The following is a 16,363-nucleotide window of genomic DNA, read 5'->3' as shown; positions in this document are numbered from 1 at the left end:
ACACAAAACACAGCTCTTAAAACCGTATGAATTTCTTTAAATGTCTAATTCTTTTTCTTTTTTTTGACATAGAAAATTTCTGAAGCTTTGTTTGTATCCTTGAACATTTATTGCTGTAATGAGAACTATCAAGATATGGTATCAAATGGGAAATTTTTAATAAGCACATGAGAAAGTCCAATGACTGAACAGGGATGGGCAAATATAAAACACAAATCTAACATTTACTCTTGACAAAAGTTGACATGGCTGTATTAAAATTTTAAAACAACATTTTGTGAATAACAGTACACTTTATGGTGGGATGGAGGCAAGAATAGAACAAAATGAAACACTATTCAAGGATAGGATACATGTAAAAGTACAAACACACAGCCTTTGTTAAAAAGGCTTTTGCACACATGTATACACACATACATGATTGTATGTATGCACACACTCACTAGGCCGCTAAAAAGTCTTTTTGCAAGACTACACAATTCCCTCCTTCAAACTCACAGCCTGCACTCTTCCACAATAGACAGTCCCAGATTTCACAAGATGGCGCAATACACTCTCTGCCTAGTGCATAGATTGCAGACCCTATTCACTACACTGCACAGAATGTCTGCCAGCATTTAAAAGTGTTTAATATTAAATGGGTTGTCAAATACCGGTCAGTTATTGGCTAAACACAATCACGTGATGGAGGCACATTGGTTATGCTCGCCCATGGGCAGAACATTTCTGTAATGTTCTCCCATGGGAAAACATTTTCATGTAACAAATGATTGAATGATCATATTTTTCACGCAATCGATAGGATAAATTCACCTATTCCATACAATGTGAAAAAGCAGATGACCGATTATTGATGGTATTTGATGAACCCATATAATATAACAGATAATGACTTTTGATGTCGGGAACATGTGCCAAACGTTCCACTCTCAGGGTTTGAATTGCTATTTCGGGAGGCTATGAGTCCCTCGACTTCATCTTTGGACTTATAACCTCCCTCAATATCACTTCAAACCCTTCGGGTGGAACATTCGGTATGTTCCCTCCCCCGCCAGTCATCATCTATACAATGTTTGATTGTCCCTTTGGCTTTAGACAAACTTGATAACATTCTGTCCTTGCATTAATTCACTGCTTGCCTTTTACATAATGGGCAAATTCTTTTTTTTTTCTCCTCAAACTAATATGAGCAGAAGTTGATGTTCCAACAACTGCAATCCTTTTTAATGTAACAATCCTTTATATACTATCCTTGCAAGGCCACTGACATTACGTATTAAAGGGATTTATAGACGTTCAGATGCACAATGGACACGATGGAATGCTGATTTGTTATCGAGTTCTACATTGAGTAGTTCAAAACGATGCTCTGACCGTTGTTTTGCAAATACGTCGCTTCCTTAGTTAGGGCTCGGACGTATAAATTTATTGTATAGCTTTACCTTTTGGTACAGCTACCTATTTTTTTTTTTTTTTTTTTTTTTTTTTTACGTCGGAACACCCTTGTTTACGAAAACAACTTGTGAATGCAATCTGAAAGGCCCTCGCAAAACCGTTTTGATAGTGGGTACCGGGTATTAATATGTGTTTCAAACATGGCATGATGATAAATGCAGCCAGTGCCAATTTACACCATAATCAAACTGACTTCAATGAATCAAAATACGATGAACAGAATAAAAGGAGCTTCATCTGAAGAGGATGCATCTTATAAACCCATTGAGGATGGTTTCATTTTGCTACAACACACATTTCCCATAGACAACTGCCCGAGTATACTCGGGACTCGTCCTCAACGGGTTACGGGGATGGCATAGTTTTGATTGAGAAGAAAATTCAGATTTTAACTTTTGAGAGGTAATTAGGAACCATTCTGGACTCCCGAATTTACCTACACAAGGATTACTGAATCCAGCACAACAGTAGGGTCTCAATAATTGCATGGAGCTACATGTAGTCTATTCTTTGTTTTTCTCTCGAGCTAGTCATTGCTTGTACAGGCACATGTATAGTGATTAGTGTGTCGCTCTGTGTGTGTGTGTGACATGCTGGTTACATACATGTACACGAGTGTATGGTTTAAATTATGTGTCTACTTGTGCCAGTGATAAAGCACCTCACAGTTTCTTCAAAATTCATACTGTTCAATTTAGGCTTTTGGCAGAAAACTATGGAAGTAGATCAGGATAACATGGAAAATTTCTATCCATTTATCAGGAATGTCTACAGTATCTGATTAACCAGGAAAGCTAACAAGTGTCAGAAATTGTATTTCATTTTTTAAGTCGATTTTAGTAAGCAAAGTAACCAATATTAAATCAGAGAGTAGTGCATTTGTGCGTGTTGTGTAGGTTACAGTAAGAAATTCACTACTAGTACCACAACGACTTCCTAGTCCTGTGTAAGTCTAACTGTACCGCCGACCCAGACGCGTTCATGTCGAGGTCGCAGGGCAACCCTATCCCTTTTGATGTACATTGCATCTCCTGATATGGTGCAGCACTAGCGGGACCAGAGACAAAAACATAGGGTTTTGTACAAAAATTAGTACTTTAGTCGATATTTTAGATATTAAGATACAATATTAATATTTACAAAGGAACTGATCTCCAATAAACTCTGACATAAAGAGTGCAGCAAAATATTTCATTTGAGCTTATACTAACTGCGCACTATGTATCGTCGTACAGCTTACATGCAGATCACTTCAACAAACTGCATGCATGTTGTAAGGGCTCTATTACTGGTTACCGCGCCCTGCGGTTACTGTGAGTCCAGCTCCTAATTCAAGGTTTCACAAAAGTTCAAAGGAAATGTTCTGAATACGGCAAGAGTACGACATTGAAAAGCATATTTATCGACCGGTAATCTTGCACGAGGTAAACACTGAAGACCACTCAGTCACTTCATCAGACTTCTTTAAAAAAGAAATGATATCTTACAAATGATAATTTTGATTGGGTCTATCATGAACACTACTATGTAAGTGGCATGTTTGTTTTTGCAACCCCCAGACAGAGCCATCATGCTGTTGGAAAAAAAAAAAAGCATGTTGGAGGCAGTGACGACTGGCCAGCAATGGATTGGATGGATGCATTGATATCTAAAATTTTGAATACAACAAAGAAATTCAGGTCTAAATATTATCATAAGATATCATAAGACTATGATAAATGTAAGTATAGTAGAGGTGTGAATTTTCTTCAAATTGTCTCCCTCTACAAATGAAATTTGTAAGATCGTAACTGCTGATCTGTCAGGAAAGCAGTAGGCCTAGATGAAAGGTTCCAGTCCTGAGGATCCTTTTTGTGACATATTTGTTAAATTAAAGATCAGCAGCTGTGATCTTAATACCATTTCATTTCTCGAGGGAGACAAAATGAAGAAAATTAAAACCTCAACCTCCACCCTTCTGCTAATAGACCCCAGAGTAGGGGCACCAGTTTGCTGCAGGGGTCCAGTTTGTGGCACCCCTAGGAATATGTAACCATGATCTTCAAAAGTAGACGGGGTTTTTTTTTCTAAATTCTTTTATTTGAAGAGCAACTGAAGAGCTTTCTTTTGATACCAGAATCATATTATAACTCGGATGATGGCCTTCATAATTCTAATCTAAACCATCTGTGGCACGCTGTTTTTAAAAAAAGTATGACTTTCTTAAAGGGGCATAGTCCCGGTAGTGTAGAGGGCGCTGTTGATGATACTACCGATCACCGTTAGCATTGATACGAAGATTACCGAAGTTGAGCTGTCATCAAGAGTAAGGTGTGTAGGTGTTGCTAAGTAACGTTGCCTTCGTTGTCTTCTCTGCGCATCGCGCAGTCTGTAGTAATGCCAGGGTGCGTGCATATGTGCTTGTTATTATGACATCACAAAAGAAGTTTGCTAAACCTGTCACTCCCCTCAGCCGAATCATGAGCCGAACTGTGATCGGACCACTGACTACAGTAGATCGGACTTCTTCGGACTTGGGGAAGTGGGCCAAAGCGTAAGCGCTAAAGAGGAGTCGATAGCGTAGGTCTCTATAGGAAACTTGCGCCGTGCGCCCGCGTACGCATTTGACTAAAACACCGGGACCATGCACCTTTAACAAAATGTTAAGATTTTGTTCGGTTGCTAGGCAACCACCATCATCCCTTGTTTGTATCTTTATACAAAGTCTTACTATGAATAGAGGCCTGGCAAGGATTCCTCGTGTAACTGTGTTAAATATTCTAAAATTAATTTCCTTTGTCAGTTTTGACCAAAATGTCGGGGATAGGTCCGGTTTGCAGCACCCCTATGGGATTTACACACATAGCGCTATTTTACATGTCAAAATGGGTGGAAATTGATGAAATACATGCGATCTTGAAAAACTATGATATCGTGAAGGATCGAGATACCTGTAATGAATCCAAATAAAGTGTTCTAACAAGCTGAAAACTAGTTGGACCATCAAAAAATATTTGGTTTTTGCAAAATTTTAATGTTTGAAGAAATCAGGGGACATTTTTGTGTGGGGTGCTGCAAACTGGACCCCCTGCCGCAAACCGGGTCCTCTTGGTGGTTGCAAATTTTCTGCATAAAATTGATTGACTAGGGTAATTGTCCACCATACAAAATTGTGATGTAGTGTCAAGAGATTATTCATTAACGCAATTGTTTTCATAAAAGAAATTTACCATTGACCAACGCAGTTTTCATGATTTACCAGGGTAAAACCCGGCACAATTTTCGCCGATAAGGGCGATATGCGACGTAGTATTTCTGCTTGCGGCACGATGTACAATCCCTATGCAATACGCGCATGCTCCGTGATCTTTAGCTGAACGCCTTCACATGTCTCGCGAACATTGCGTAAGCGCCAATTCCTATTGCGAAAGCACGTGAAAATAGCGGGCACACATGCATTGGCCGCAAACAAGATTGCAATTCTGGCGGTGTTGTTGATGTCTTTCTCGTGTTTTTCTGAATTTTTTCGACGGTAACATCCACTTTCCGAACAAAAATGGCGGCCCACATCGGCTCGCGAAAGTTCTATTTTAAGTGAGGATATGTTTTCAAAATCCATGAGCATCGGGAAAACGACAAAAAATCAAGTTTCTTGGACCATTATTTCTTAATTGTTATGTTAAGAAGTACCGAAAATTCTATTTTGGATGCGATATGTTGTCATTTAGGTGAGAAAATTTCACTTTCGTCAGAGATCGTGCCCATTTTGTCAGTTGATTTTTGTTGATTGCTAGTGTGTTAGTATATGTGTAGTGTGCATGTAACAGTGCAATGCAGTGTTTAGCGGTATATTACCGTGTATGTTGTACCTGCCGCGAACGGCTGCACGGCCTCTTAAGGTACTGACGCAGTTACTCTAACTTTGTTAGTCCTATTGTAAATGTGATATGTGAGGAACAACCCTATTCCATTGCTAATGTAATAATATTAATTATTATTGGCGAATTACCTACCAAATTGCACGCAAACACAGTCTGGAGATATGTGTTTCAAGTGCAAAATATGAGACAATTCTTGCTTTACATGATTTCTTCATAACGATGGTGAAGAACGAGGGAAGTGAAGGTCGAACACAGTGCATCGCTACCATCGGACAGCTGTGACATTGTGAACGGCCACCGGCCCGTACGTTCGGGACTGTCGCTCCGCAACGTCACTGTATCTCTGCTGCATTTATGTGCATATTCGTACATACGGTAATTTTTTGCGAAACAAGATGGCAGCGCCCATGTCCACACACGCTGTACGTTTTTTGCACGGTAGTATTACACTACCCAAGAGGCCTGATTACTTACTCCTAACACTAAAATTACATATAACTACCATCTCACCTCGATCGAACTTCTTCCCTTCTGGATCGATGTCTTTCACGTCAAAAATGTCTTCAAATAACACTCCTGCCATTGTGCCTTGTCACTCAGATTTCGTCTTTCGAGCGATCATTGCATGTGCGTTACATCTATATTGTGCGAGTGACAGTAGATGGCGCCATTTAGTAAAGAGTTACTGTATAACTATTTAGAATTATAAAGAAATTTTGAGTAAAATAAAAAGATTGTTGGGATGGTGGAAGCAAAGGGATTTGACCCTCTTTGGGAAAATTCAACTGGTTAAAGTATTTGCTATATCTAAATTATCATACGTTTCTTCAATAATGTCAGTACCTCGATGGGTTTTCAGAGAGGTGGAAACGATTTGTTTTAATTTTATTTGGAATGGTCGTGACAAAATAAAGAGAAATTTATTGTGTACTGAATTATGATAATGGGGGAATGAAAATGATGAATTTTAGGTATATGGTGTATGCCCAGCGCGTAATGTGGATTAAGAGACTTTTTAGAGGTGATAAGAATTTGAAGTGGAAACAGTTTTTTTAATATGTATTTAAGAAAGAGGGAGGGAGATAAATTTTTCATTGTAATTATGATCCCCGTTAAGTAAAGCGCCGAATTTGTATTTAGAATTTTTAGATATTTGGAATTATTTGAAAGGAAAGAATGTTATTGTTAAAGAAAGGCATAATGAAAATCAAATAATTTTCAATAATATTTTTATTCCAGGTAGGAATTTCTCCTTTAATGAAAAATTATATTTAACGCTAATGTTTTTCAAGTTAAACACGTTATTGACGCTGGTGGAAAAATTAGATCAGGGGCGCATTTTATTAGAAAGGGTTTAAGTGTACAGACGATTTGATTTTTCTTTATGAATTGTATAATAAATTTCCAGCAGAATGGAAGGTGGCGAGAATAGGTAATGCGAGGGATCATATTTTGAATGATAACCCTGCTGATGTTTTTGAAATTAGTCTTAACATTAATAAAAAAAAGTGTACCCCTTAGTGTCAGTGACTTCAAAAATTATTTACAATATTTTTATTGGTACAATTGAAGATTCTTTCCTTTCCAAACACCCAGAAGTATTAGCTTTAAACATGGATAGATGTGCGACTGCAGTTTGTTTTTCTATTCCTAGAATTTCAACACTAGACTGGAAGTTGAGAGATTTCCAGTATAAGCTCCTGCACAATGTTATTTTTTGTAATGATAAACTTCACCAGTTTGGAATAACACATTCAAATCTGTGCTCCTTTTGTAGGGAAGAGGTTGAAAGATATTATCATATATTTATGACTGTCCTTTAGTTTATCGAATATGGAACGAGGTAGGAAATAAACTAAAATTTCCTCAGTTTATTAATATGAATTGGCTGGATGTTTTACTTGGATTCAGGGAAAATATCAAACTCAATGCTTTGTTGAATCATGTGTTAATTTTGATTTTAAGCATATGATTTATACTAATCGTAAAATTGGAAGAGTTCCAACCTGTGAAGAAAAATGTAGGGCAATCGCCACCTCAAAATAGTCTGAATATGAAAAAGCAACATTAAAGGATAAATTGACATTACACTACGCGAAATGGGAAAATTATACTTTATGAAATACCGGGTTTAACTATTGCATTTTGTTAAGATATATCTTTAGTATTTACCTCAGTTAATTTATTTAGAATGAATTGAATATCCTGTGTTTTCAACTTTGCCCGCTCCACTTGTTTATTTTCTCTGATTCTCATATCGTTAAAACTTAATTAAATATTATCTGGTTATGAATCTCCACTTGCATATAAGATCCAGAGAGATATCAGTCATTATGACGTTCATAATTGGTGAATAGAATATATTTTAAAGATTTTGTAAGTCCATCACCTCTCACGTTTTTTTTGTATTTGTTTTAGATAAAATCTTTATTCAGACTGGTGACTGAATTATGTCAAATGTGTACAATTTATGTATGTTTTATCTATATTCTACACACAACCTTTTGTTGTCCGTTAAATAGTGTATTATAGTTATATTTTGTGTCATTACAATGTAACAATTTCATTTGATTGGTCTGAATAAAGGCTATAAAAAGCGTCACAAAAAATATAAATCTTTATTCAGACTGGTGACTGAATCATGTCAAATGTGTACAATTTATATATGTTTTATCTATATTTTGCACACAACCTTTTACAACGTTAAACAGTGTATTATAGTTATATTTTGTGTCATTACAATGTAACAATTCATTTGATTGGTCTGAATAAAGGCTATAAAAAGCGTCAAAAAAAATAAATGCCAAAGAGATTTTTCTCCTCTCCACCACTTCTTCTATTCTTCTTCTTGTTAGTACTCAGCCTCCTTCAATAAGCTGAAGATTCGTGCAGATTGTGTTATTATGATACAATTTATCCACCGCTTACTGGGGAAGCGCTCTTTGAATATGCCGTATTTTATTGTTTTTCAAGAGTTAACACTGCTGGTGATGGAGTACCCACATTAAGGGTAAAAATAAAAATGAAATCAAATAAATCAAATAAAGAATGAATAAAATTAATGTACAAAACTTACATGATCAAATGTGCGCATCATCTACTATAATTATCAAGTTTTAAAGAAGGTCTAGTATCATTTTATTTCGATTTGTGCACTACGAGAACACACATGACTTTATACTTTAATTTTTTTCCTAAACTGTTCTAGCAAGCAAATTCGGGGGTGGCCCAATTCACCCCGTTAAGATTTTTTTTTTCTTTAATCAATAATAACACAAAATAATATGAGACTTGTAGGAATATGAAGTAACAATCCGTCAATCCATCAGGTGGCAGTAGTCTTTGGGTCCGAAACATAAGTGCCCCATTCTGAATATCAGAAAAGTTATAGGAGAAAAGTCATCAAATCACATTAAATCATATTAAAGCTGCTAAGAAGCAACGGGAATTATAAGAAATAAGTTGTTGGAAAATTGCAGTCATAACTTCAAGATTACTCCTTGTTATGTCACAAGCGAGGAATCAGTGCAACGGTTCCATTTTGTATTTTTATGATGGCCTTATATCAAACAATATAATACTCCTTATTATTGTTGCAATCACACCATGGCGCTCATCTCGTTTTGCCGTCAAAATATTCTCTAGGTGATTCTCGATTATGTTAGTCGAGCTTTAGATCTGCCGCGACGCAACTATCGACGACACCTTCTCGCCGGTTGGAGGACTTAAGGATTTAAGGACTTTAACTTGACTTTGACCCATTCATAAGTTTATGCATTGAGTAATTTTCAAGGTATGGAGAAAAAGTACAATTTCTGTATTGAAAAGTACATTGTTACCATTTTCATCTGGCCTTTGACCCTAAAATTCACAGGATTATCACTGTCAGGCAGAACATGCATGAATATGTAGTAAGTTTCAAGATAACTTGAGCCACTTCGTGGCGGAGGCATAAAAAAATGCTATAAAACTGATTGTTTATTTTGATAGGAAGCTAGTGACAAATTGGCGAAATTCAATTAATCAATTGAAGACCTGAATATAAGAACGACCCAAGTCCAATATTTGGCCAAATTCAGTTTGACATGGGAAATTGTAGCTTATGCATGGACTCATCTTGTGTATAAATGATAAATCCTAATTACCCCCCGGAAGTGCCTGAAATGAATGAGTTAAATCTTATATTAATGTAAGAATCAAGGACTTGGGTCATTCTTACATTCATATTATAGCGCCTTCTGTCATCCTTCTTTCATCTCTATAGCAAAATATCATGCATATGAATCAAAGAACAACCCAAGTCCATATGATTCAAAGAACGACCCAAGTCCATCACACAAAATGGTCTCTCCACAATTAATGGAAATGTTAATTGTCATAATAATATATGTTCTACTTTGTATATACAATGGTGCCTTCCCATCATAGTTGAATAAAATATTATTGGACAAATAAAAAAGATATGAAGTTTTTTTTTTACGTTTACTCGAAATGGTCTTCCATGGACTTGGGTCGTTCTTATATTCAGATGCTCAATTATTGTTCAAGTTGGCTTCTATGCATATGTGTGAGCAAAAGATGAATAATGTGATGGGTGATGATAAATATTGTGCTGATTCATTGGAAGTGACACTTTGCTCTCACGCTCCCTTTGACAATAAGTTCGTAGGCCATTCTGTTTATTTATCAGTCTTACTTCTGCATTAATAATGATAAAGAATAAGAAGTGTGATAATGTGTCATTATCTTCCAGGATAGCCTCTCCACTGCTCTAGAGTACCCCAGCGTTGCCAAGCAGCCGTTTTACCTGGATCGAGTGCCGTCGTTGGTAAAAACATTTTGTCCAAGGAGGTAAACACTTGGCAATTCTCAAACTGGAGAGAAGGTTGGCTCCGTACCGATACGACGTCTCGAATCATTCACTTTATGCAACAGCGCCCCCGTGTGGTAGGTAGTATGATGTTTTGATAGTAGGTCCTTAAAAGAAACCAAAAACCCATTGAGAAATGTGGATTGAGTGAAAGCAGCAAGATTATAGTACAACACATCAGTGAAAGATTGAGGAAAATCGGACAATTGATGCGAAAGTTATGTATTTTGAACGTTTTGGTGTCGGAACCACTGGAGGGAGACAAAAGGAGACTACTATAGAGTTTATGACATCATTGTGTGGACAACAAGAAAAAAGGAAAATACAAAGAAAATTTAGCATGCTTGCACAACAATCTTGCGTAATGAAAGGATATTTGACCAACCGCTTTCAGAAAGCAGGGGGAATTACTGCTTAGTACCCTTAAAAGCATAATTTACCATTTGCAGAGGAAACAAAATCCGAGCATTTAAGTGCTGTAAAATAGTTCTAGCATGCGAGGTAGGGATAGATTAAAACAACTGACTATAAAAGTTTGAATCAGCAAAATCAATGTTAAGTATTGTTAGATAATGATACAAAATGTGAACAATAGTTATAATATAAAATGTTTCACGACCAGACCGTCTACAGTTACGGTTTATCAACAGAAATACTGATAGGTTATTATCTCCTTATATTTTAGGCTTTTGTACAAATTTTATATGGTAGGCATGGTAGGATGTTCTGAGGTACAACTGACAGACCTACACACTTGACATGCATGAAATGTGATATCTTGAACTTTTTATAAATCATGCTCCCAAAGGTAAATAGGACATTTTTTTATGTTAGTATCAAGTTGATGGAATATGTAATGTTCATGAAAAATGAATTTTTGTGGAATTCTCTTTTTATTTTCTTTATATTGCTGTCCACAAATGACATCATAGACTCTAGTAGTCTCCTTATCCAGTGATTACAACGCCCAAACTTTAAAAATGAATAGCTTTTGCATCGATTGTCCGATTTTCCTCAAACTTTCACCGATGTGTTCTACCAATGTTGCTGCTTTCACTCAATCCATATTGCTCTTTGGATTTAGGTTTCCTTTACGCTACAGTCACACACGGTCGGATTTTGAACCGGGTCCATAAGGAATTAAAACCGTATCAACCCTGTTCGAGCCGTAGAGACCCGCATTGACCTGCATCGTAACCCGTGTCAATTCCCGATGGATTCGGGAGCTACGATACGATATCAAAAAAAAAAATTTGGTCATGTTCAAAATTTTCTCACGGATTTCAATTCCTTATTGGTATCCGAACTGACCCGGTTCGAACCGCATTGACTCGCATCGACCCGCTGCAATCCGCAGCGTAAAACCGTATGGACCTTTGCCGTGTACCGCATTGCCTTCATGTAACGGATGATGACATGGTTTACATCCGGGTCGGTACGGGTCGAAGCGGATTGACACGGGTCGATATCTATGTCGAAAAGGGTTCATTTAAGGATTTAAAGATGATTTTTTTTCGGTTCGATACGGGTCAATACGGGTCTCTACGGCTTGAACTGGGTCGTTACGATTTTAATTCCTCATGGACCCGGTTCGAAATCCGGCCGTGTGTGACTGCAGCATAAACTACCCTCCATTCCGGGACTAATCCGGCTCATCTTCACCCGGATCTATTCCGTTTTGTTACCCGGCCGTGTGTGACTGTAGCATTAAAGTGACAGTGACTGAAATGCAAATGATGAAGGGAGAAGACGAAGCAGAGCAGGTTGGAGGAGGGCAGAAAACAATCGAAAACATTGACACAGCACCAGCATGGGCCTAATCACTCTTGAGGATGAAGGGCGTGGGAGAGAATGATGCGAGACTGACCAAAGTCTGTCGACTCAAGTTGATGATATAAGATAAAGAAACAAACTGGTAGTTTGTTTCTTCATTTCTTTAGTCGTGAAGCCAATACGTGAAATCTCAACTTGTTATTATATATGATATATATATATATATATATATACATATATGATATATATATATATATATATATATATATAATTATATATATATGTGTGTGTGTGTGTGTGTGTGTGTGTGTGTGTGTGTGTGTGTGTGTGTGCGTGTGTGTATGTGTGTATGTGTGTTCCATTTGATGTCAATTCAGACTTCAAGATGTGACAAATACAGTGAGTGTGGCAGTTCTCCAGACAGTGATACGTGGAAATGATGATCACTTTAATACAAGGAAATATTGGATCATACGCTTTTACCTATTACAGAAACAACGAAATTATAATTTTTCCTGAACTAATTTTCCAATTGGGCACTCATACGTTCTATATCAAAGATGTCATATAAAGTCTCAAAAAAGACAGAAAAAACCTCATTTAGTCATGCATATCGAATATGCATGGCCTTTTATAGCTCAAAAGGAAAACGCTACACCTGTAAGATGATTGACATGGAAACCGTCCAAACTGTAATATGTCAACTACGTGGCTGTAGAGTAAACGGTCACTCGATGTCCATCGTGAGTAAATTTAGATGGCTCTGCTGGCAGTAATATAATATACTCAGTCTGTCATTCATTTGCTGGTCCTTGTTTTCGTGGCTAGTCATCAGTGTCAATGACAAACTGGAGTTTGCTTCATTTTTTTACTTTGCTCGAAAATGTCTTAATAATTCGGATATTGAGGAGGATTAATATAGCACAGTGTAAATAAGGCATCGCAATAAACCAGTATGAACTGGAGACAATTATCGACCTTCTTGCATCGAAGAGAGAGAGAAAAAAGTTATTTGCTCTGAAATGTGACCTTTTCGAAAACGAAGATTATTCAGACAGACTGTCCCCAGACCTCGTCAATGCTAATGACAAAGATGAAGATGATAATGTATTCGAGACCTTTATCTAAGGCTCTCATTATTCATTATGTACATAATGACGTGTAAGTATCCCACCGAAGTATCATATTTTGCTCTTCCATAATGACATCGTGGGAACAAATAATGGAAGGAGAGTAATGCAGACACAAAAAACAAACTTAATAACAAAATATGATTACGAAAAATCGAAGAGGCTGATTTTGATGAGTGTTGCCAAAGAAAGAACGAAGAGCAAAACAGAATGAAGTACGGAAGCTCGACAAACACCGCACAAGCGTGATGCAGAAAGCTAATTACCTGATGTTTGACGTAAGCCATGGCTAGAATGGATCTAGTATTTCGGGTCACAGAAACGACTGATCCATCATTTATATCGTTCATAATAACATTGAATACAGACTTGTCACTTTAACTCAATCTAAACACCAAGGACACGTGAGGGCGAATTAATAACTGGTCGAAGATTCAGAAATATTTCATTGGATGGCTAAAGCAGAATGATGTGCCCCCATGATTGGTCCGACTTGATTGGACAATCATTGTGTGACGGGTGATTACTATGAATATCAATAAATGGTGTTTTGAGTCATCCATCCTCTCTGCGAGCATTCCTCGTATAACTGCAGTCCTCCAATCCAGTGATAATACATATAAGAGGACATCTTTCTATTTCGCCCAGCCTCTCATTTTCCCTTCAACCTTTAACGCCGCAAACGTCCGTGATAATCGCGACACCGCTTTGGGTTAGGTGATCGTTTCTTGGACACTTTTTTAGATTACAAACCTTTCGTGGTACTAGGCTTTTAACGTCAATGTTCACTTGCTTTTCTGTCACAAAGGATGATTTATGGATTGTGTACAACGTTACAATTCGTGGCTGTTTTATGGTCCTCCCCAGCGTGTTAAAGGGCTGGATTCGTCTACAGATGTGTCTCAAACTTTATTGAGGTTACTGGAAAGTGAGATCAGATAATTCCTATGAGATCGAGAACAATACATTAGGAAGAACTAGAGTAGAAAAAGGTGAGCGTTGGCCCGTTGTCTTCATCACTGCGTGGGTAACGGGATTCTACGCCTTTTTGAAAACGGACAATATCTTTTTTGTTTTTAAAATCAAACTATTAAAATTTTGACCATAATCAGACTTCGAAGACTTGGGAGAATCAGGCCTCAAACTGCTATACATACTTCGAGGAAACGTTTCGCGATATAAATATCGCATTGTAAAATTATTTTGTGAGAGTGCGTGCGTTCTACTTGAAATGGTCAAAATAGACCTACATTATCGCGGGTCATAAGACGGCAATCAACAAGCTTAATTATGATTTCCCAGTCGCATTCTTTTTGTAAAATCGCGATTAAACAGCGTGTTATATTCAAGCGTTCAGATTCGGAGACAATAACACAATCGATTTGAGGGGGGGGGGGGATTGAGTATTGCCCCTTGGCCCACCCGAACCTCACAAACACATATATTCACACTTTGAAAAAAAAAATGAAGTTACTAAGCGAGACCTCTTGTGTATTTCATTTCAGGCACCGAGGGGAGAAGCTGTACCGGATTATCGAAGGGGTGACCTCTTCTTTGTGACGACAGCAAAGGACGTTTTCGATCGTGTGGACGTTCTCGTTTTCTGTAGCGGTGTCAATTGGATGTCGTCCACTCGATCGTCTTTTCCGTCTGGTTCCTCGTTTCAGGTCACTACGATACGATTTCGCGCGCATTGGAAGAGCATGCAGAGATTGCTATACTTGATATTATGATGTCATTGATTCTAGCATGGAGGAGGCACGCGAAATCCTACACGGTCGTGTTCTAGACTCTGTGACGGAAGGGCAGCACTAACAGAACAAGGAACATGCGCATTTTTTTTTCAAATGACTTTGTTGACGTTGTAATCCAGTACTGCGAGGACGAAATGAGCTAATAGAGAAGCTCAATTCCTTGGGTTGAGACTACGCTCATAGGGATATCACATGATCATCGCGGAAATATTTCCCTAATTGGTGAAAAAAATAAGAAATGCTGTGTGAGCACACGTAATCGAGTATCTTATTCTGCTGACTGTAAGATAAGCGACATCACAATGACAATATCCTGCATTACCTGCAGCCCCCGTGTCCTCGGGGAAGTTTCGGCAGACTCGGAGGACCAGTGCATACCGTCTGCCATCTTTTCGTTTTTGTTCGCCATCTGTGGTCTCAGTACCATCTTCTCCAACGTCGTCAACCTGGTCGCTCTGCGAATCGCCAAGCAGTGTTTTAGCGAAAACACGCGCATCAGCTTCCAGTTAATCGCCGTAGTCGACTTGCTGGTCGGTCTCTTCTGCTGCACTTTCCACACGATCAGGTGCATGGCCGTACCGATTACCAAACTGAGATCGTTTTCCATTGTCGGTGTCCTCGGTTGTTCGACCATTTCCAATCAGTCGGTCATGATACTGACTTGCGTTAGTATCGATCGTTATATCGCTGTCACGAGACCGCTGCGATATCACAGCATCCTCACGAAACGTCGAATGGCGCTGCTCCTGGTTGTGGCGATGCTCATTGGAACCGTTAACTCTCTGAGCAGCCTGATTCACAAATCCGAAACTGGGGTGGACGACGTAAAATTCGCGTCTACCATAATCGCCAAACGGTCTATCCACATTCTCTACTTCATTCCAATTCTTGTTTCTGTGAGCATCACCATAGTCTGTAACATTGCTATAGTGCGCATAGCGCGCAGGCACCGCCGCGCCATCAGAGATGCGCATATTTCCGTTGCGCGGGGACCCAACGACAAAAGTCCGGACGACCAGCTGAATGCTACAATGCGCAAAAGCAGAGATATACGCACCGTGCTAGCCGTCACTGGTGTGTTCTACTTGACTTGGGGCGCGGACATATTCGCTAATATCGTCAGCGCTTCCACGGGAATCATGCTACCGTGTGCCGTCTCCGATATACTGATGGTTCTGGTGATCAGCAACAGCTTTTTGAATGTTCTGTTGTACCTTCTTATCAAACCATCGTTTAGACAAGCTGTAATGCAACTGTTTATTCGACGTTAGGGTGACAGTTTCTAGACCAGGCATGGCCCAAATCATCAAGCAGACGACTCGCAAGTCAACTTTCTTGGCGAGAGGCAATGAGGCTCAGCGAATGATGCCGCTCGCAGAACTCTTCCGCCACAATATGAGCCAAGAAGCAAATTATAGAGAATGGACTGTTTTTGAAACCACATCTTCGGAATGAAATATAATAATCAGACTTAAAAGATGAGACCTTCTATGTTGCCTAAATCATTTGGTTTGGTGAGAG

General features: G+C 38.4%; 2 protein-coding genes across 2 annotated transcripts in view; one reads left to right on the top strand and one right to left on the bottom strand.

Annotated features, from left to right (window-relative positions):
* Positions 1–5,927, bottom strand: part of LOC139738325 (DNA-directed RNA polymerases I, II, and III subunit RPABC3-like) — an 86,627-nt gene extending 80,700 nt beyond the window's left edge. Inside the window, exon 1 of the mRNA XM_071648964.1 lies at positions 5,826–5,927. Coding sequence (XP_071505065.1) covers positions 5,826–5,898 — 73 coding nt within the window. The 5' untranslated portion in view covers positions 5,899–5,927. The remainder of the gene's footprint in view (positions 1–5,825) is intronic.
* Positions 5,928–15,144: 9,217 nt separating this feature from the next.
* LOC139738307 (probable G-protein coupled receptor 21) lies at positions 15,145–16,113 on the top strand. The gene has a single exon (XM_071648948.1). The coding sequence runs from the start codon at positions 15,145–15,147 to the stop codon at positions 16,111–16,113; it is 969 nt and encodes a 322-aa protein (XP_071505049.1).
* The last annotated feature ends 250 nt before the right edge of the window (positions 16,114–16,363 follow it).

This window comes from Diadema antillarum, unplaced genomic scaffold, assembly GCF_040938485.1.
Source record: "Diadema antillarum isolate AM-2024a unplaced genomic scaffold, OU_Dant_1.0 seq00000735_RagTag, whole genome shotgun sequence".
Classification (NCBI taxonomy): Eukaryota; Metazoa; Echinodermata; class Echinoidea; order Diadematoida; family Diadematidae; genus Diadema; species Diadema antillarum.
The sequence above is the reverse complement of the archived record's forward strand: the minus strand, read 5'-3'. Positions and strand labels throughout refer to the sequence as shown.